The 23478-nt window shown below is 38.7% G+C and overlaps 1 protein-coding gene across 2 annotated transcripts in view; it reads left to right on the top strand.

The window, feature by feature from the left end:
• The window catches only part of MTMR8 (myotubularin related protein 8), a 131857-nt gene that overhangs the window by 76566 nt on the left and 31813 nt on the right, over window positions 1–23478 (top strand). For both annotated transcript variants that reach the window (XM_008272713.4, XM_051827744.2), the window contains 4 exons: window positions 5451–5576; window positions 6370–6419; window positions 12280–12480; window positions 16830–16958. In XM_008272713.4, the coding sequence (XP_008270935.1) occupies window positions 5451–5576; window positions 6370–6419; window positions 12280–12480; window positions 16830–16958 (506 nt within the window). The remainder of the gene's footprint in view (window positions 1–5450; window positions 5577–6369; window positions 6420–12279; window positions 12481–16829; window positions 16959–23478) is intronic.

Below are 23478 nucleotides of genomic sequence, written 5' to 3'. Positions count from 1 at the left end.
GAAGATCTTTTTCTTTGTCACTCTACCTTTCAAATAAATAAATCTTTTTTCCATGAACTTTTTGAAGACCTGTCCATATAATGTTCCAGTGTGACAATTTACCATACTCCCATGGTGATGGGGAATTCATTTCCCCCATGTTATCATTAACGTAGAAAATGTACCAAATACCTTAAAACATACATATGTTGATATTCTTAGAAGTAGGTTTTCTGAGTCAAATCAGATTTGAATAGATGTAGGCAAATTGCCCTCCAAATAGATAGCACCAGTTTTATTTCCCACCACCAGTGCCTATTTTTCCACATTGCCACATTTTTCATTTGAGAGTGAGAATGAATGAGAGAATCAGAGAGAGATCTCTCATCCATTGGCTCACTCCCCAAATGGCTGCAACAGGTCTCTCACACAGATGGCAGCAATCCAATTACTTGAGCCTTGACTTCTGTCTCCCTGGGTCTGCATTAGCAGGAAGCTGGAATCAGGAACCAGAGGTGGATATTGAACCCAGGCACTCTGACATGGGACACAGTCATCTTAACTGCTAAGCTAAGCACTTTACCCCCTCAGTCTTTATCTTGTCCAATGTGATAGGTGATCAATTTTTTAAAAATATTTATTTATTTACTTGAAAGAGTTACGCAGAGAGAGGAGAAGCAGAGAGAAAGAGAGAGGTCGGTCTTCCATCCGCTGGTTCACTCCCCAGTTGTCCTCAATGGCCAGAGCTGTGCTGATCCAAAGGCAAGAGCCAGGAGCTTTTTCCGGGTCTCCCATGTGGGTGCAGGGGTCCAAGGACTTGGACCATCTGCTGCTGCTTTCCCAGGCCATAGCAGAGAGCTGGATCAGAAGTGGAGCAGCTGGGACTCGAACCAGCACCCATATGGGATGCCAGCACTGCAGGTGGCAGCTTTGCCCACTACACCACAGTGCCAGCCCCGGTGATCAATTTTATATCATGTTTTAATTGGTCTGTAATCATTAATGAAATCAAGTGTCTTTTTTTCTTTTTAATCCATGACTTTTCATTCCATTTGGAGCCCTGAAAAAGAATATGGTTGCCACTATTGAACATCTGATACCACCTGAGGTATCTGTTTAAGAAGTTTAAAAAAAAACTTTAAACCTGAAAAACCATTTTCCAAATGTTTTTAAGTTCTTTCTTACCTCAACCTGACTACCCTTCTAGGAGTAACACTTTTCTTGCACACCTAGTACAAAGGCTATTCATTCTTTCACACCCATGAACTACAGGGCCTAGGGCAGGTTCAATATTCCTATTGCTCATTACAAAATTTCTTCCTCCTTTGAAATTTGTTCATTTAGCTGTAGCAGCATGTATCTCTCCTAGTTTGTCTCTGTTCTCCATTAGTGGCTTTGGGAATAGCCTTACTACCTTTCTCTTCATCCTGATTACTTCCCTTCATTGCAGGAGAATTGAACAACCTGCCATATACTCTATATTTACAGTTCTGTGAGGTTTTGTACTTTGGTTCTACTCCAGATAGAATGGTTCTATCTCATGGAAAACTGTATACTTTAAACTCCTCTTTATCCACCTTCTTCCACCTTCCTTATTTATCAAAACCTAGTGGTGTAGTACCTCGTACGTTCCCCCTTGGTATTTATCTTTCCACTCTACCTGCCTTAACCAATTAGTCTCTGTTCTTACTCTCTAATAAGCAATGCTGCAAAGAAATAAATCACATAGACATGTTAATTGGTGCTAACATGGGTTTATGGTCTGTAACCTTAGCTAAAGTCTTGTAGTTTTAGGGTCACTTAGCAGTTATTTTATATGTCTCTCATTGGGTCCCAATCTTGTTCTGTCAAACTGCTAACTCCTAATCTGTACCCTGCTTTAAAAACTCAACGTGAATCCTCATCTTTCCAGTATTATTCTTACCAACTCTTTTCGTGTCTCCTTCATTGCTTTCTCAAAGAATTAGGCATCCCATCTTTTGTGTAAGGCTACTCCCTCTGCTTGTATCCTAAATGTCATTCCCTCTTAGTTTTTTTTTTAAGATTTAATTATTTTATTTATTTTAAAAAGAAGGACAGAGGGAAACAGAGATCTTCCACCTGCTATTCACTCCCCAAATGGCCACAACTGCTAGGGCTGGGCCGAATCAAAGCCAGGAGCCTGGAATTCCATGGGTGGGAGGGGTGGGAGGGCCAAGAGGTCCCAAGTGCTTGGGCCATCTTCCATTGCTTTTCTAGTCACATTAGCAGGAAGTTGGATTGTAAGCAGAGTAGCTGGGACTCAAACCGGCCAATAGGAGATTCTGGCATTTCAAGTGGAGCTCTACCCACAACACCAGGCCCCTGCTCTTACTTCTTTAAGGAAACAACTCTCAGATAATTTCCTCCTGTTCGTTTTGATTTCTTCTTGCCTCAAAAATTTATTCAAATATTTTCTCATTTCTAAAGAACAGTAACTTTTTCCTTATACTCTTGTAGCTGTTGCCTTCTTTCCTCTTGATTAGAGCCTTGAAAGTAGTTGTCCTTCCCTATTAGCACTTCCTCACCTCCCTTTACCCTTCAGCCCACTGTGATACTTACCACTACTATTACAGTTATTCTTGCTGTGGCAAACCTAAGGTTTGACTTATCAAACCTAAGGATCACTTTTCAATCCTCATTCTCTTTTGACCTTTGCTTCATTGGCACTGTTAACCCCTTTCTCTTTGAGCCCTTCTTTTAGTCCTGGATTTAATCCATCTACTCCCTCCTGACTCTTTTTCTGCTGCTGGAGCTGATTCTTTACAAGTTGGCACTTGTAATACCCCCCTTCCTCTAAGTACCCTTTAAAGTTCACTGCTTGTTCAAGTTGTTTTTCTTTTCACTTTTGTTATATGCATAAACATCTCTAGATATACACAAAGTTTCTATTACCATCTCTGTTCAGAGAGTGGCCACGTCTATCTCCAGCTCAGATCCTTCCTTCTCCTACATTCCAAACCAACGTTTCCAGTTGTATACATCATATATGTATTGTATTGAACACATTGTACCATTGTATATCCCTCAACCACCTCAGATCCACCATGGCCCAAACTGAAATATTCTTACCTGCCTTCACTACTACCTAAAATTTGCTTTTTCTGTGTTCATTATTCAAACTTATATAGTACTGCCATCCATTTATCTAATAAACTACACATTTCAGAGTCATCTTTGCTCATCCTTCTCCTTTATCCCATATCCATTCTCTTATTTTCTCCTATTAAATTTACTTCTAAAATATTTATTTGAAAGACAAAATAAGAGAGAGAGGCAGGAAGGCAGACAGAAAATCTTCCATCTACTGGTTCACTCCCCAAATGGCAGCAACAGCTGGGGTTGGGCCAGGCCAAAACCAACAGCCAAGAACTTCATCTGAGTCTCCTGCATGGGTCGCAGGAGTCCAAAGTACTTGAACCATCACCCATGGCTTTCTAAGGCACATCAGTAGGGTACTGGATCAGGAGCAGAGCAGTTGGAACTTCAATTGACACTCTGATATAGGACGATAGTGTCACAAGTGAACCATCTAACCCACTGTGCCATGATACCAGCTCCTAAATTTTCTTACTTTCTGTTCCTCTTCACCTTTTCAGCCCTACTGCTATTACCCTGCTTCAGTTCCTCAGGGCCTTTCATGATTTTAGTAGCTCTCTGACTGGTCTTCCTATATCCAAACACATGTCCTGAAATCCATTCTACTTACTAGCCACCACAGTGATCTTTCAAAAATGCATATCTGATCATGCACTTCTCTGCTTGCATCACCTCAATGGCTCCCTGACACAAGATAAAATATACTTTTTGGTTTGACCTTTGTCCTCTTGGCCAGGACGCTTGTGCACTCGCTTGCACACACTCTCACTTGCTCGTGCTCTCTCTCTCTCTCTCTCCCCTGCTTCCCTCCCTCTCTCCTCCCCCTCCCCTCACTCTTAATCTAGCCTCAGCCATTACCAAGCTACTTAACAGGTTCCTCACTTATGCAATGCCTCCGGCCTTACCTGTGTATTGTCATGTTGTTCCCCCTGCCTAGAATGTCATTTTCCTGATCCATCTGGCAAATGTCTGTTCACCTACCAAGACCCACTTAATTGTCTATTCTTTGGTTATCTTTTGTGTCTTTCTTGCATTGTTTAACTTACCACTGATTTGCAGTCATTCATTTTAGGTGTTTGTTTTCTTTGCATTCCCAGTGCATACCATATTCCTCTTGTATCTAGCAGTTCCTGGCTAGGTTTGTGGATGAGTGAATGGGTAAATTAACTAATGTTGTTTTCCTTCCTCTCCTGAGGTAGTCCTACCCTTTCTTTAAGACTTAAGGTTCTGTGATTCCTGCAAAAGAATATAGGTACTTTTCTTTACTCTGTAGCACCAGTTTTTCCACCATATGATAATTATTTATTTATCTTATTCACCTCACTAGTTTATGGGCTCCTGAAAGGCAGAAACTGAGTCTTTGTATCCCTGTTATCGAGCACATACCTGGCACAAAGGGGTACACAATTAAGTGTTATAATGAATAAATGAATAATCAATGTCTACAATTGCCACAATTGTACAAGTTGAAAAACTGCCCAGATCATCACATCTTGCTAATTATATGCAAACCAGCCAAAGTGGGTAAGCCCCGCCATCTTATCCATCTAAATTAGAAGGGTTTGTGTTAGTAAGACTAAATTACTGGGCCGGCACCGCGGCACACTAGGCTAATCCTCCACCTTGCGGCGCCGGCACACCGGGTTCTAGTCCCGGTTGGGGCGCCGGATTCTGTCCCAGTTGCCCCTCTTCCAGGCCAGCTCTCTGCTGTGGCCAGGGAGTGCAGTGGAGGATGGCCCAAGTCCTTGGGCCTTGCACCCCATGGGAGACCAGGATAAGTACCTGGCTCCTGCCATCGGATCAGCGCGGTGCACCGGCCGCAGTGCGCCGGCCGCGGCGGGCATTGGAGGGTGAACCAACGGCAAAGGAAGACCTTTCTCTCTGTCTCTCTCTCTCTCTCACTGTCCACTCTGCCTGTCAAAAAAATAAAAAAAATAAATAAATTACTGGAGGAAATCACTGTCATATCTGTGACTGGAAAGCAGAACTTTCTTGTGTTTTTGAGCTTGGATTCTTCCTCCTCCTCTCACCTTCCCCTGAAAATTGATCCTTATCTTCCTCCTAAGTTTTATAAATTTAAAACTCCCATTGTTCTCCTTTTTATCTTACATCATAGGTTGGATTTAATTTTCTTTACACATTGGGTAAGTTCTTCTTCTTTTCTTGCACACCATTGTTTTCTTTTTCATTCCCTATAGAGAATTCTAGTGTTATGACAGGATATCAATGTAGCCCAGTAAGACCAGGTTCTCTGTTCTAAAGGGATAGCATTTTGCAATCCTATTGATTAACCCAGCATGCTATATAAAAGTTGATTATGGTATTTTTTTTTTTTTTGCTTCTTTTCTTCTTAGGCAGTGAAGGTAGAAAAGGCCAGTGTCTTAGTCCATTGTTCTGATGGGTGGGACCGCACAGCACAAGTCTGCTCAGTGGCCAGCATCCTCTTAGATCCCTTTTATAGGACATTCAAAGGACTCATGGTAAGAGACCAAGCAATTGTATCTTCCTTTATTCGAGGGAAAGATCACTCAAAAAAGAACTTTCAGCCAACTGTTTTTTTTTTAATAAGAATAAGCTCTAAATATACAAAATAGTTCTTTTTCACTTTAGCTTATTTTCCATTAATTGAGGTATGTACAGTCTGTGTACTTTCTGTTGTACATTCAACATACATTCTTACCTATCATATATCATAGATTGTATATAATAGGCTGCTCTAAGCGGGTAAGAAAGTCTCAAAAAGTTTGTAAAGTTGATGAATGACTGTTAAATAGACTGATTGGTTCATCATCTTTAACAGCTCATCTGTTTGAATGTCAGGCTCATGACAGTTTTCTGGTGCAGGATCCAAGGCTTCTTAGTTGATCTTTCTAAGAAGCAGAACTCACAATAGCAGTTTCTAGTCATTTCTTAAATTTTCTAAATGGTTGAAATTGTTTTGTTCTTAGTACTAATCCAAATGTTGCCTTTGGGTTTCATTTAATATCATGCTTATCAGGATTTCATTTAGTTATGGTTCAATAGTTTGTCAGACTTCATGTAAAAGTCAAAAGAAATGTGACACTGGATATAAATCCAGAATAATTTCTCCTGAGAGAACTAAAAACTTGAAGGTAGCCTATACAGGCCTATAAATGAAATCCAAGTTACTTAGTTATCATTTGGGATCATTTCAACCATTTCAGCAATGTGTTTTTGATGTTCTTGTGTGTATGGTTAATTCATTTTATGATTTTCCTAATGCAAACTTTTCTTTTTTTTATAAAAATGAAGATCCTAATAGAGAAGGAATGGATATCCATGGGTCACAAGTTTTCTGAAAGGTAAAAATATCTTCATTTTCACTGAAGGAGCTAAGGAGAGTTCATAAAAAAATCCAACATGCTCTTGTGTAGGAAGGAACAGGAAGTTGAATGTGGCAAAAGTCATCTTTTCATCAAGCAACAAATATTCCAGGCACTATGCTAAGACACAGAATGTCATCTCTGCTTTGAAGGAGTACAAGTAATTATATCAAGTAGTTAAATAGTTCAGGAAAAGCAAGGCATCATAGGCCACAGAGGAAAAGCACTTAACTCCACATGAAAAAGTCAGGGTAGGCTTCCAGGAGGCAATATTTAAGGATGGATTTTTAGAGATGAATAGGAATTTGATAAGCAGAACAGTGGAATGAGGAGGGCATTCAGGTAGAGACTAGCATCTAAGGTAATGTACCATTTAACCTTTTGTAAGTGAAAAGACAGTTGTAGATACCTGTTCTGTAATAAGGGGTTGGGAGCAAGGGCTTACATTTACCTACTGACTGACATAAGAAGCCTAAAGCTTTGTCTATGTTAGCAAAAAAATAAATATTTACCAACTATCTAATAGTGTACTATATGCTATATCAGACACTGAGCTGATCCCAAAGGCAAGTAAAATGTGAGATTTACTTTAAGAATATTATAATTCAGGTCTAATTCTCCCCCATTGATTTTCATCCATTTAATTTAATTTGATGGCCACATACTAGCCATTTGGGTCCATCTATTCATCCTTTTTTTTCATCAGCAAACTTTGGGCCAGTTAATATGTCAGGTATTGAGGAGACTGAATTGAATCAGATATGGCCCTGTCCCTTCTTTTAAGAAAAAGAAAATCACTGATGACAGTATAGTATGATAAGTGCTAAGACAGAGAAAAACATAAACAAAGGAATCTTACCTATTCTTGGGTAAAGAAGGCATCTAGGAATAGGTCACATTTTAACTGAGCTTTAAAGTATGAGTTGGAGTTAGTTAGAAAGGGGGAAAACATTGCAGAACTGATGTGTGTGAAACTCTAAAGGCTAAAGCTGTGAAATATTTGAGGTGCTACAAACCATGCTTTGTAGTTGAGTCATAGGTTACATAGGGAGAGTAGAGGAAATGGGACCAATGAGGAGATCATTGAAAACTCTACATTTTTCTTTCTTTTTTTTAAGCTAAAAGGTTTGAATGTTTTTATATGCATAGCAAAACTACATTGGAGGACTTAGAATAGGGCAGTAATATGGTGATCAGATCCATATTTTAGAAATATCCCTTTTGCAGCAGTGTGGAAGACTGTGACTGTAAGCAAGGGGATGAATTAAAAAAAATAAGCAAAACTGATGAGGTTCTGGAAAAAGAGGCAATATATCAGATACAAGGATATTCAGGAAGTAAAACTGACTAAACCAGGAAATGAGAGAAAAACTCAAATAGAACTTTGAAGTTTCTGCCTTATGTAGCTAAGTTTACTGAGATGGAGAATATAGTCTGATACAGGGCAGGTTTGAGCGGAAGGATGGTTTTGGTTTGTGACTTATCTGGTATAGGACATCCAAAAGGAGATATCCAGTAAGGAGACTATTCAGTATTGATCTGGAGCTGACCAGTTGTGGATTAGGCAGAAAGGTTTAGAGATTTGAGAGTTATCTGCATTCAAGAGGTAGCTTAAGCCATGGATTTGGATAAGATAACTCCAAAAGTTATATATAGACGAAGAGCCCAGGGACTGGACAGAGCCTTGGATAATACTGACACCTGAAAGTCTAGTGAAGAAAGGAGCCCATGAAGGTGATTATGAAAGAGTGATTAGTGAGGTAAAATTAAATCTAAGGAAAACAAAAAGTAAGAGACAAAAACTTTGAGTAGTCAGTAGTGTCATGTGCTTCAGCATAACCTAGATTATCAACTAGCTATATGCAGGTTTTCATGATCTGTAGTGATAACCAGTTGAGTAAAATGGTGAAAGTAGAAGCCAAATGGCAGTGAATCAGAGGTGTGAGCAACAGAGGAGGAAATAGAATATGAGTATGTAACTCTCTTTCCAAGAATCTTGGCTCTGAAGGGGATAGAAGAGGAGTGATACCTAGATAAGGGTTTTGCATTTGAGCAAGTGTATTTCAAGATAGGAACAATCTGAGCAGTTTTTTGCACTGAGAATAGAGAAACGTTAAAGAAGCTGAGGTTGTAAGTTATGAAAGAGACATTGAGTCTTTGACAGAGCAAAGTTTTGAGGGAAAGGAGATGGGAAAACTCCAGTCCATGTGAAAAGATTATCTTGAGCTATAACCAAGAAAACGTCTTCTGTGGAGACTGGATAGAAAGAGAAGTAGAGAAGCAACCAAAGGGCAAGCATTAGAGGCGGAAGTTAGATTTTTTTTTTTACTTGATGGCCTTGATCTTTTTTCAATGAACTGTAGACAATGGTGTGAAGGAAGATGTGAAATGTGTTAGAGGTTTGAGAATATAGCTTAAAATTTGCAAGAGATGTAAGGGTAAAGAGTAAATAGTGTCAACTACATACATGAAGATTACTTAGCAGCAATTAAGTTTCAGCTGAATATAGAGACTTATTTTTTAAGAAGAAATAAAGGCCTAAAATATTATTTACTTGAAAGAATTACAGAGAGAGAGGGGGAGAGAGAGAGAGAGCTTCCATCCACTGGTTCATTCCCCAGGTGGCTGCAACAGACAGGGAGAGGGAGAGAGGGAGAGAGGGAGAGAGGGAGAGAGGGAGAGAGGGAGAGGGAGGGAGGGAGGGAGGGAGGGAGGGAGGGAGGGAGAGAGAGAGAGAGAGAGAGAAATAGAGAGAGAGAGAAAGAAAGAGAAAAAGAAAGGGAGGAGGGGAGGGAGGAAAGAGGAAGGAAGGAAGGAAGGAAGGAAGGAAGGAAGGAAGGAAGGAAGGAAGGAAGGAAGGAAGGAAGGAAGGAAGGAAGGAAGGAAGGAAGGAAGGAAGGAAAAGATTGATCTTCCATTCAAGATGTCTGCAACGGACAGGGATGAGTCAGGCCTAAGTCATGAGCTTCATCCATGTCTCCCACATGGGTGGCAGGAGGCCAAGCGCTTGGGCCATCACAAGCAGCAGCTTTCTCCTCTACACCACAATGCCAACCCTGAGACTTAATTTTAAATGGCATAAATTTGTATGGTTTTGTAATATTTTTAAGCATCATTCATTGGTCAGGATGTGGGAGCAAAACCAGCTTTCTTTCTTTTTTTTAATTTTTTTAACTTTTATTTAATGAATATAAATTTCCAAAGTACAGAATATTGATTACAATGGCTTCCCCCCCATAACGTCCCTCCAACCCACAACCCTCCCCTTCTCCACTCCCTCTCCCCTTCCATTCATATCAAGATTCATTTTCGATTCTCTTTATATACAGAAGATCAGTTTAGCATACATTAAATAAAGATTTCAACAGTTTGCTCCCACACAGAAACATAAAGTGAAAAATACTGTTTGAGTACTAGTTATAGCATTAAATCACAATGTACAGCACACTAAGGACAAAGATCCTACATGAGGATCCTACATGAGGACAGTGACTCCTGTTGTTGACTTAACAAATTGACACTCTTGTTTATGGCATCAGTAATCACCCTAGGCTCTTGTCATGAGCTGCCAAGGCTATGGAAGCCCCCTGAGTTCACTGATTCTGATCATTTTTAGACAAGGCCATGGTCAAAGTGGAAGTTCTCTCCTCCCTTCAGAGAAAGGTACCTCCTTCTTTGATGACCCATTCTCTCCACTGGGATCTCACTCGTGGAGATCTTTCATTTAGGCAAAACCAGCTTTCTAGACTGATGCTACAGTTGGATTTTTAAGGAGAATAATGACAAGAAAGGCCAGAAAATTGAAGCAAATGGGGAGAAAGTAGTCAGTGGAATAGACCATGAAGTCTAGGCTTGATCCAGAAGAAGGAAAACCTATAGGAATCTAGTAGGTGGAGAGGTCCTGAGATGAGGTAAGAAGATGATCAGTCTTTGGCAATATAATAATATGAGGATACTTCAAAAGTTTGTGTAAAAATGGAATTGAAAGTTAAGTTTATTTTGGTATAAAATATTTGAAATCCATGCATAGTTTTTATTTTAGTAATACACATTTTCCTTGAACTTTTTGAAGACCCCCTCATATGGTGTTCAGAGTGAGATATTTAGATTAAGATTTCAAAAGTGGGGTAAGAACTTCTATATGGCTTCAAGAACCAGCCTATGACTATGCATTCAGGAAGATGAGATAGAGTAGATCAGTGAAGAGAATCGGATTTGAGTCACTTAAGGAACCAGTTATTTAAGCCAGTGTAGGTGGCCATCTCCATCAACACCAAAGATAAATAATTCAGAGTCAGATTCTTCAAAGAATGTTGGGGAGTGACCCACAGGTTTGTGGAAGAGAACATTGAGGAAGGGGAAGGTAAATAAGCTAAACACATGACCCATAATGTACACACACACACGTATATATACACATACATACACATATGAATGAAGTGTTTTTAGAAATGTGAAAGGGGTGGTAGCTTTGAAGCATCAATAGGAACAAGGAGAAAGCTGATCCCCATCCGTGCCCTGTTTTAGGATCATGGTATCTGGAAGGTGAAATGATTAGCTTTCTCTGTTTGATTTGGGCCTCAAGAAGAGGTGCTGTCCTTGGTGAGTTGAGTTGCAGTTATATCCGAAGGCGAACATTCAGTATAGAAGCTGAGGACACCAAGTTTGTTTCCAGTTGAAAAGGGTATCCAGTGGATGATAGGGGTGGTAAACAGGACATTATGGAAGAAGAAACATTAAACAGTTCTGGAATCATATTTTGTTCCTGCACGTAATAAATGTTTCTCTTTTTAAAAGACTTACTTATTTATTTGAAAGAGTTACAGAGAGACAGAGAGATCTTCTATCTGCCAGTTCACTCCCCAGATGGCCACAATGGCCAGGACTGGACCAAGCCAAATCCAAGAGCTTCATCCAGGTTTCCCATTTGGGCGGCCAGGGCCCAAGTACTTAGGGCATCTTCAACTGCTTTTCTCACACCATTAACAGAGTTGGATTGAAAGCAGAGCAGCCAGGACTTGAACTGGTGCCCATATGGGATGCCAACATCACAAGTGGTGGCTTTACCTGCTCTATCGGCCCCTAATAAATTTTTCTTAAAATGCATATTTTGTTCTAAGCACTGTACAGTAAATGTTAACTGTGGTCTTTGCTCACATAGAGCTAAATGGGGCTATGTAATTCTAGATTTAAATTAAATGAAATTAAAAATTCAAGGACTGGACATTCAATCTAGTGGTTAAAATGCCTGCATCCCACATCACAATACCTGGGTTTAATTCCTGTCTCTGGCTCCCAAATCCTGTTTCCTGCCAATGCAAAACTTGGGAGATAGCAGTGATGGTTCAAATAATTGGGAGTGGAGGACCTGAATTGAGTTTCTGGCTCCCAGCTTTGACCCCAGCCCAGCACTAGACATTTGGAGAGTGAACCAGTAGATGTGAGCTTTATATGCTATTCAATAAATCAAATTTTAAAAATTTTTAAAAATGTCCCTTTGTCACCCTGGCTGCATTTCAAGTACTTAATAGTTAGTGACTGTTATATTGGACAGCACACCTGTAGAACATTTCCATCATTGCAGAAAGTTCTATTTGGGAAGAGGCTCTAAGAGAAAATAGACTCAATCACCAAAGTTTTGCAGCCTGGATGATGATGAAGAATGCCAGTAAGAAGCCAGCTGGGATTCACTGGCTTTGAGATTCTGGCTGGCATTTTGGCATGAGATATTTCCTTCCCAATGCCAACATAGACAAAAGGTGACCTTGTAGTCTATTCCAAACAGCATAGTCCCTGATGCTAGCCAGTGTCTTTCTTTACCTTTATTTTCACTTCTCAGGTGTGGCCATCTGGATGGGGACCCCAAAGAAGTGTCCCCTGTCTTCACCCAGTTCCTAGACTGCATTTGGCAATTAATGGAACAGTTTCCCTGTGCCTTTGAATTTAATGAAAACTTTCTGCTGGAGATCCATGACCATATTTTCTCTTGCCAGTTTGGAAACTTCCTTGGAAACTGCCAGAAGGATCGGGAAGATCTAAGGTAAATTCAGTTTGTGAGCAAATGCTCCATAGGGAGAAAAGGGGTCTGTATAAAAGAAATGTACTGACCACTCTGAATTTGAGATGGCAGTCAGGAACGGGTAGGAGGTAACAGTAATGTAAAGGCCTTTGGAAGAATAAAGCACTCGGTGTTTGCACAGAGATCTCTCAAGACTTTAGATTACTCATCTGCAAAGCAGAAATAGCAATGCCTACTTTTCAGAGCAGTCATAAAGAGCCAATAAAACAATGGATGCACAAGGGCTTTATAAAGAATCAGTTGCTGTTTAGGTATGAGAAGTCATTATCTAAGTCAAATTTGTGCTCTTATCGGAGATCACAGACTGCCAGGTCATACACCTACACGTGGCCCAAAAGACAAGGTTTGTTTAGTCTGTGGAGTATATCTTTAAACTGTGAATTATTTTCGATCATTTAATTATCAGGAGATTTTACCAAAATCCAGATAATTTAGAATTTTTTTCCAAATAGAAAAACCATTATACCAAGATATTCTGAAAAATCAGGAACTCTGGCAATACTAGGCCTGCAGTTTCTCATGGTGGTAATTAGCTAGAGCAAAATAGCAGCTGCTCCATTTCAATGAGGTAAACTCACTCGTGTTGGCTGCAGTTCTTGCAACTCCTTATAGTTTATTCTCCACATACTTTTAACATTATCTGTCTGGTTCCTATAGGCAGTTGAATTTGTACCCCTGATTTAAACTAATATCCTCAGAGTACACAAAACATAAATACTTCCTGAGGTTGATAAGTTAGAGCACCTGTAAGTAGTACTCTTGTTTGTTTACCGACAGAGAAAAAGAAGTAGACAGCAAAGTAACTATTTCACAACCCATTCCTGTTTCACAGCTGTTGGCAGAGTCAGCAGTTAGCCCAAGTTTTCTGGCCCCTTTATGACTTTGGATGATATCACCTCTCTGTGATTCCCTTTTCTTCCAACACAAAACAATGATGAGTCTTCCTGCTTTAACATTTGTACTTATTTTGTAGCTTCTATCCACATTTCTCTTCCATTTTGCAAGTAGACCTTCCTCACTCCCTCCCCAAATGCTTTTAGACATATTCATTCTGTCTCTGACATACTTCCCTAGACACTAAAACCCAAGATCTTTTCCATTGTTGGTTTTCCTCCTCTTAAAATGAGATTAATATATCTGGACCTATTTCCCACAAAAATCTGTATCTCCATGTAAAAGTTAAAAAGTTTTGAACATTTAGCATCTGTTAAAATAGTATTTACTTAAAACAAGCAGAAATGCTGTTCATTTGTGGGGCAGGGTGTGGAGGAAGCACAGCCTTTAGAATCAGGCAGATCTAGTTAGGTTCATATTTGGACTCTGTTACCTACTAGGTATTTGGCCTTTAGAAAGTTAATTTTACTTTCATTTTCTCATTAGTAATTTGGGGCTAAAACACCTCACAGGATTTTGTTATAAAAAATTAAGGAGATTTTTCAAGTAGAGTCTAGAACAATGTTTGACACATAGTAAATAATTATTGGTTACCTTAACTCCACAAGACTTGTTTTTTCTTGTTTTAACTAACAGCAGATGTAAAAGATGATTATACAGGGCCTTTGGCCTCACTAAAATGGTCTGAGAATTGTAAAAGTTAGAATACCAAAATTTTAGGTCCTAGCACCTGCACCACTCCTCTTTATTCTCCACCTTCAGTTTTTCTTGACATGATATGTGCAAATGACCTTCCCATGCTTGATGATACAGTGGCTGTCATTAGGAATCAGAGGATCCCAGGTATTTTAGGGTGGTTGACTAAATGGCTTCCTGGCTGGATGAACAGCCTCCCCTTAGCCTCAATTGAAACATAAGAATACGTCTTGGAGTATAAATACCATAGTCATTGGTTGCCTACCTGGAATGACTTGTGAATATTTACTAGTATAAATTGCCAGTTGTGTTTCAGTGTCTATGGAAGGAGAGACTGGCTTTAAATAAATATAGAAGAGTCAGAAATTCACCCTCCAGGATTCCTGTCTCTTAGTAACTTTAAAGCAATTCCAAAATATTTTAAATTTTTAAATTGTTTTCACTTTTATGTGGAAGAGAGAGAGATCTTCATCTGCTGATTCTTTCTCCAAATGTCTGCAACAGCCAAGAGTGGGCCAGGTTGAAGACAGGATCCCAGAACTTAATCCCAGTCTCCCATGTGGGTTTCAGGGACCCAAGCACTTAAGCCATCATCTGCTGCCCCCAAGGGGAGCATATTAGCAGGAAGCTGCATTGGAAGTACAGAATAGTCAGGACTCTAACCAGGTCCTCTGTTATGGATTGTAGGCATCCCAAGTGGCATCCTAACCACTGTGCCAAGTGCATCTCTCCCCCACCACCAAATTTTTAAAAGTAGTAAGGTCACCAATTCATGGAATGCTAGATAGATTAGGGAGAGTCCTTATATTGTCACATTATTCAGGTTGGGAAAAAGACCCAGAAAGAGCTAGGGATTTTCTAAAGATCACACAGCTACTCTACAGCAAAGACTCTACTTAGAATCTCCTGCTCGCCAATATGAAACTCTTTCTAACCTCTTATTTTAATTTTTTTTACTTTATTTTATAAATTTAGCATAGACATAAGTGACCTTTTTTTTAAAGATGTTATTTACTTATTTGAGAGTTGGAGTTACAGACAGTGAGAGGCAGAAACAGAGAGAAAAGTGTTGAATCCTCTGATTCAATCCTGAAATGGCCGCAACAGCCAGAGCTGGGCTGATCCAAAGCTAGGAGCCAGGAGCTTCTTCCAGGTCTCCTACATGGGTGCAGGGGCCCAAGTGTTTGGGCCATCTTCCCTGCTTTCTCAGGCCATAATAGAGAGCTGGATTGGAAGTAGAGCAATTGGGACTAGAAGCAGCACCCATATGGGGTGCCAGGCCACAGGTGAAGAATTAACCTACTGCACCACGGTGCCAGCCCCCTCTTATTCATTTTAAAGATGAATAAATTGAAATCCAGGTAATTTTTTTTTGCTATCAGTGTTTTTCAGTGACATTACTATCCTTCTATTATATCCTATTCTTCCCTTTTGAATTGGGTTATTTATTAGTAAAATTTGACTGATTATCGAATTCAACAGTACTATTAAGATTGATCATATGTTCTCCCTGATCGGTGACAACTAACCAAGCACCAAAAAGGAAACCTGTTGAAGTGAAATGGACACTATGAGAAACGGTGACTTGATCAGCCCTTGCCCTGACTGTTGATGAACAACTTAATACTTTATCCCTTTTAGTATTTTTTGTTCTATTTAATGCTATTGGTTGAACTCTGTAATTAATACACAACTATCCTTAAGTGTTGAAACTTAATTGAAAAGTGATCTCTGTTAAATATAAGAGTGGGAATAAGAAAGGGAAGAGATGTACAATTGGGACATGCTCAATCAGACTTGCCCCAAATGGTGGAGTTAGAAACGTGCCAGGGGATTCCAATTCAATCCCACCAAGGTGGCATGTACCAATGCCATCTCACTAGTCCAAGTGATCAATTTCTGTTCACAATTGATCATAATGATAGGACTAAGAGTCAAAGGAATGACATAAACAAGACTAGTGTCTGCAAACACTAACTGATAGAATAAAATAGGGAGAGAAAATCCAACATGGGAAGCAGGATACACAGCAGACTCATAGAATGGCAGATGTCTTAAACAGCACTCTGGCCTCAGAATCAGCCCTTAAGGCATTTGGATCCAGCTGAAAAGCCCATGAGAGTATTTCAGGCATGGAAAGCCAAGACACTGTGGCAAAAAAAAAAAAAAAAAAATTACCTAAATGAAAGATCTCCGCGAGTGAGATCCCAGTGGGAAGAACAGGTCATCAAAGAAGGAGGTGCCTGAACTCAAAAGGCTTCCATAGCCTTGGCAACTCATGACAAGAGCCTAGGGTGATTACTGATGCCATAAACAAGAGTGTCAGTTTGTTAAGTCAACAACAGGAGTCACTGTGCACTTACTCCTCATGTAGGATCTCTGTCCTTAATGTGCTGTACATTGTGATTTAATGCTATAACTAGTACTCAAACAGTATTTTTCACTTTGTGTTTCTATGTGGGTGCAAACTGTTGAAATCTTTACTTAATATATGCTAAACTGATATTCTGTATATAAAGATAATTGAAAATGAATCTTGACGTGAATGGAAGGGGAGAGGGAGCGGGAAAGGGGAGGGTTGTGGGTGGGAGAGAAGTTATGGTGGGGGAGCCATTGTAATCCATAAGCTGTACTTTGGAAATTTATATTCATTAAATAAAAGTTTAAAAAAAAGATTACTTACTACTAACAATTTTTGACTTGTTTTTCTTTTCTAACAGAGTCCATGAGAAAACACATTCTGTGTGGCCTTTCTTGGTTCAGAGGAAACCAGACTTCAAGAACCCTCTATATAAAGGCTTCACTATGTATGGGGTACTCAATCCCAGTACTGTACCCTACAACATTCAGTAAGTTCCTAAGCTGTTTACTCATTCTTACAGCAGGCTCCAGAGCCTCAGATGCCTTCACTATCCTTGGATAGCTGCCACCATCTGTACAAGCCTGGCTATGGAGCAGGACTCTAGGTCCCCATATCTCCCATTCCTTGCTACCTCTGAAAACAAGAGCTCGACTCCTTTTGGTTTTCAGGGGTTCGTTATTAGTTACTTTGGGCAATAAAGAAATAGTAGTCAACTTGCATCAGTACAACCACTCAGGTTGTACTTTCGTTCCTTTAGTCTTCCTCTGTATCTTCCTCTTCTTTCATGTCTCTTTCCCCAGAAAGGAAAAGAGAAGCAGAGAATGCAGCTATTTGGTATATTTTTATAAAGCTTTTGAGGCTAAAGTGCTTATTGACAACAAATTAATGAGTATAAGACAAAACTGAATACAGCATATATTGGCTAAAAAAGTGTTATTTTGTACATTCTTTAGGATTTTATTTATAAAAGACTATGCCTTTTCTGAATATAGTTTTACTTCTTCCTTTAAAGTTTGGATATCTTTTATTTTCTTGTCTAATACCCATGACAATAAGTATGTATATACAGTATTGGGAAAAATTTTCAGTCTTTCACCATTGAATGTGATGTTAGCTGGAAGTTTTTCACAAATGTCTGCTGTTATGCTTAGAACATTCCCTTCTGTTTTTAGTTTTTGAGTGTTTTTATGATGAAAACTGTTAGATTTTGTCAAATATTCTTTCTGCACAGATTGAGATGATTGTGTATTTTTTCTTTAATTCTGTTAATGTGATATATTTGATTTTCATGTGTTAATTTGCCCTTGCTTTCCTGGAGTAAATCCCACTTGGTCATGGTATATACATCACATTAACAAATTGAAGAATAAAAAATATATGATTACCTCAATAGATGCAGAGAAAGCATTCAATAAAATACAAGATCCTTTCATGATAAAAACCTTAAACAAATTGGATATAAAAGGAATATTCCCCAACACAATCAAGGTAATATATGAAAAACCCACAGCCAGCATCATATTGAATGGGGAAAAGTTGAAAGCATTTCCACTAAGATCCAGAGCCAGACAGGATGCCCAGTTTCACCGTTGCTATTCAACATAGTCCTGGAAGTTTTAGCCAGATCCATTAGGTAAGAAAAAGAAATCAAAGGGATACAAATCGGAAAGGAGGAAGTTAAATTATTCCTGTTTGTAAATGACATGATTCTATATATAGGGGAAACAAAAGAACCCACTAAGAGACAATTGGAACTCATAAGAGAGTTTGGAAAAATTGCCGGATTTAAAATCAACATACAAAAATCCATAACCTTTGTATACACAGACAATGCCATAGCTGAGAAGGAAGCTGTAAGATCAGTCCCATTCACAGTGGCTACAAAAATTTTAAATACCTTGCAATAAATTTAACCAAGGAGATAAAAGATCTCTATGATGAAGATTACAAAGCATTAAAGAAAGAAATAGAAAAAGACACTAAAAAATGGAAAAATCTTCCATGGTCGTGGATTGGAAGAATTAATGACATCAAAATGTCCGTACTACTGAAAGCAATTTACAGATTCAGTGTGATCCCAAATCAAAATACCAACGGCATTCTTCTCAGATCTAGAAAAAATGATGCTTGATGCTAAAATTCAAATAGAAACACAAGAGACCTTGAACATCTAAAGCAGTTTTAAGGAACAAAAACAAAAAGACATCAAAGAGCCAATTTTTGTTGATTCTATTGTTTTTCTAAGCAATATTCCAATCTTCATTTCCTCCCTGATGCTAGCTTTGAGTTTAATTTTATCTTATTTTTATAGTTTTTTATTATTATTTATTTTATTTTCTTTAAAGGGGAGAGAAAGAAAGTGTGTGTGTGTGTGAAAGATTGTATGTCTGAGATCTCCTGTCCACTTGTTTACTACCCAAATGTCCTCAATCAACATTTGGGGCTGGGCCAGGCTGAAGCCACAAGCCAAGAACTCAATTCAAGTCTCCCACATGGTTGGCAGGGACCCAAGTATTTGAGCCATTATCTGCTGCTTTCCAGGAAGCTATCACCAAGGGAAGAGTTGGGTTTTTTAAGTTCTGTTTAAAAGAACAACATTGTTTAAAAATGAAGTGTTGCTTGGGGGCAGGTAGCTGGCCTAGTGGTTAAGACTTCAGTTAAGATACCCATATCCCATATTGGAATACTTGGCTTTTACCCTGGACTCTGCTTCCGACTCCAGTTTCCTACTAATGTGGACCCTACGAGACAGTGGTGATGGTTCAAGTAGTTGAGTTCTTGCCACCCATATGGGTTAGCTGTGTTGAATTCCCATTTCCCAACTTCAGCCTCTTCTGCCTTTGTGGGCACTTGAGTAGTGAACCAGCAGATGGGGGCTTTTTTTCTGTCTCTCTCTGCCTCTCAAAAAAGGTATGTTGTTTAATTACTACATATTTAATTTTTTCCTGGTTTTCTTCTGTTATTTATTTTTTATTTCATTCATTGTGATCAGAGAAAAACCTTTGTATCATTTTCATCTTTTAAAATTTATTTAGACTTTTTCTGTGACCTAACATGTGTTCTGACCTAGAGAGTAAGATGTGTTCTGAGAATGATGTGTGTCATTTGAGAAAATATGTATTCTATTATATGGCATGTTCTCTTTCTCCTCAGGTCAAGTACTCTGTTTTCTTAATAATCTTCTACCTAGTTCTGTCTGTTATAAAATGAGATATTGAAGTCTCAAGCTATCACTGTATAACTGTTGATTTCTCCCTTTGATTCTGTAAATTTTTACTCAACGTATTTTAGATACAGGTGTTTATAATTATATATTCTTGATATATTGGCTCTTTTATGAATCACAATGTCTTTTTTGTGTAATGAAATTTTTCTTTAATTTTTTAAAAGATGTATTTATTTATTTGAAAGTCAAGAGTAACACAGAAAGAGGAGAGGCAGAGAGAGTGAGTGAGAAAGAGGTCTTCCATCTGCTGGTTCACTCCCCAATTGACTGCAATGGCTGGAGGCACGCTGATTCAAAGCCAGGAGCTTCTTCCAGGTCTCCCACGCAGGTGCAGGGGCCCAAGGTCTTGGGCCGTCTTCAGCTGCTTTCCCAGGCCACAGTAGAGAGCTGTATCAGAAGTGGAGCAGCCAGGATTTGAACCGATGCCTGTATGGGATTACAGCACTGCAGGTGGCGACTTTATCCACTACACCACAGCGCCAGCTCGGAAAAAAATTTTTTACTTCAGTTCTATTTTATTAACTTAACCACATCAGTTTAATTTTGGTTACTATTTGCATGGATTATCTTCCTGTGTATATTCACTTTTTTTTTTACTTTGAATCTAAAACCTCTTAAAGACAGTATATAATTGGATTATGTTTCTTTGGTATATTTTTTAAAAATCCATATCTTTTTATCTATTCACCAAATCTTTTAAATGAATTTCTTGCTGATAATGACTTCTACCTTTTTGCTGTTTTCTATAAATCATGTAACTTTTTATTCCTTAATGTCTCCACTATAATTTTCTTCCAGTTAAATTGATATTTTGTAGTGTATCATTTTGATTATCTTTTACTTTCCTCCTTTCTATATTTTTATTTATTTTCTTAGTATCTAGTTTAAATGTATACCAGTTTTTCTTCAGTAGTATACAAAAACTCTGCTCCTATATAGCTCCATCCTCTCTATTGTTGTTGTCACAAATTGCATCTCATATGTTGTGAGTCCACTAATATATACCTATAATTATGGTTTTTATACATTTCTCTCTATATTACTTAAGTAATATAGTACTTAATTAAGTATCTGATACTGTACTGGTGTGTTTTTTTTTAATATGGCCTCAGTTACTGTCTAACATATATTCATTTAAGCCTGAAGGATATCTTTTAGTCTTTCTTATAGGACAGATATACTAGTGATGAACTCCTTGAGCTCTTGTTTGTTTGCGAGTGTCTTAATATCTCCTCAGTTGTGAAGGGTAGTTCACCCAGGTATAATCTTCATTGACTTTTTTATTTAGCTCTTTAAATATGCTATCTCATTGCCTTCTGGCCTCCATGGTTTCCAACAAGAAATTGTTGATTGATTTTATTGAGGATCCCTTCTATGTTATCAGTTACTTTGATGTTTTTGCTTTCAAGATTCTCTGTTTTGTCTGTTGACAAATTATAATATGTCTCAAAACGGACCTCTGAGTTTATCCAACTTGGAGTTAGTTGACTGAGCTTTTGAAAAAAAATATATTTTTTGGGATAATGTATGTTTAAAGATACATTTATTTATTTGAAATACAGAGTTAGAGAGAGAGAGAGACGTAGAGACATAGAGCTCCTCCATCCTTTGGTTCACTCACCAAATGGCTGCAACTGCTGGAGCTGAGCCGATCCAAAGCTAGAAGCTTCTTCTGGGTCTTGCATGTCGGTGCAGGGACCCAAGCCCTTGGGCCATCTTCCTTTGCTCTCCCAGACACATTATCAGGGAGTTGGATTTGGAAGTGGAGCAGCCGGAACTCAAACTGACACCCATATGGGGTGCCAGCACCACAGGCAGTGGCTTTACCCACTGTGCCACAGTACCGGCCCCAATATAATGTATTTTTAACTTAAATTATGGTCAAAGGCTTATTGGCCCCACTAAATAAAGAGTTCAACAAATCAAAAGTAAAAAGACCGTAGTCCAGCATAAAAGTAGGCAAGGGCTATCTATACTCAATAATCAAAGGAAAAGATGTTTAAATTTAAATTTAAATTTTAAATTGTTACATTAAGCTTTTTAAACATATAGATTCATATGTATTTTCAAAATCAGCATGTCTTCTGCCTTTATGTATTGATTTTTCTGTCTATGTCTTTCTATCACTTGTGTCTTTCTGGGACTCCAATTATGTGTATTTCTGGGACTCCGATTATGTTTGATAGTCTACCACAGGCCCTTTAGGACCTTTTCATCATTGTTCTTTCTTTTTTCCCCAAATTGGGTAATCTCAGTGGAGCTATCTTCAGATTCATTAATTTGTTCTTCTAACCTTTTAGATGTGTTATCAAATATGTCTTGTAATTTCTTTTCATTTATTGTACTTTTTATCTCAAGAATTTATATTTGGTTCCTTTTTATAACTTTTATCTCTTTATTAATTTTATTTGATCAGATGCTGTCCTCCTGGTTTCCTTTAGTTATTTGGCTATGATTTTCTTCAGTTTAGAATTTTTAAAACAATTGATTTATTTGACTATTAAGACCAAAATTTGGACTTCATAATGGACAGTTTCTGTTAATTTCTTTTTTCCTATAAATGGCCCATGATTTTTTTGTATTTTTCCTTCTTTTTTTATTGACAGTCTCAATATCATTCTTTTGTCAGTTTTAGGTACTGTATATTTCCTTTTTTTTTTTTTTGAGATTTTTATTTTTATTTATTTGAAAGGCAGAGTGACTGAGGGGGAAAGACAAAGAAGTTGTCCAGGGGCTGGCGCTGTGGCACAGCGGGTTAACGCCCTGGCCTGAAGCGCTGGCATCCCATAAGGGTGCTGGTTCTAGTCCCGGCTGCCCCTCTTCCCATCCAGCTCTCTGCTATGGCCTTGGGCCCCTGCACCCACTTAGGAGACCCGGAAGAAGCTATTGGCTTTGGATCGGTGCAGTTCCAGCCGTTGCGGCCATCTGGGGAGTGAACTAACATATGGAAGACCTCTCTCTCTCTCTCTATCTCCACCTCTAACTGTAACTCTGTCTTTCAAATAAATAAAATAAATCTTTAAAAAAAGAAAGAAATTATCCAGCCACTGATTCACTCCCCAAAAGGCTACAATAGCCATGGCTGGTCCTGGCCAAAGTCAGGAGTCTAGAACTTCATCCAGGTCTCCCATGTGGGTGGCAGGGGCCCAAGTACTTGGACTATCATCCGCTGCTTTCCCAGGTGTATTATCAGGGAGCTGGATTGGAGGTAGAGCAGCCAGGACTCAAACCAATCGTTGGATATGGGATGCCAGCATCACAAGTGGTGGTTTAACCCACTGTGCCATAGCACTGGCCTATTTTGTACTTTTCTAGTGACTCATAATTTTTGTTGTTAAGAATTGGATAGATTGAATATTAAAGTATAGAAACCAGAGTATCACCTCTCTTTAATGTTTCTAAATTATTTTGTAAAGATTGTATACTGTATCATATGTAATCACTTAATTCTTTTGTCAATTAGCTACTAATAGAGATTTCCTCAAATGCAGATAAATAAATTAGTGTCTTAGTCTTTGCAGATTTTCTCTGTGTTGGTATACACTTTCAATTCTTAATCATTGATCCTTTATAATATGTTCTGCCTTAGCCTTCACATCCTGCTTGTGTAGAGCCTAAAAGTTAGCCACAGGTGAACGCTTAGAGGTTTGTGAAATCTTTTTAGAGTATATAGGCCTGTGCATGTACCTGGCCTTTCACATTCCCTGGTATGCACCGGAGCTTTTCCCATGCATCTCCTCCCTCAACCTCTTCCTTCTCAGGCTTTTTATTCTGTCTGCTG

Source organism: Oryctolagus cuniculus, chromosome X, assembly GCF_964237555.1.
Source record: "Oryctolagus cuniculus chromosome X, mOryCun1.1, whole genome shotgun sequence".
NCBI lineage: Eukaryota > Metazoa > Chordata > Mammalia > Lagomorpha > Leporidae > Oryctolagus > Oryctolagus cuniculus.
This window is presented reverse-complemented; position numbering and strand designations above follow the sequence as displayed.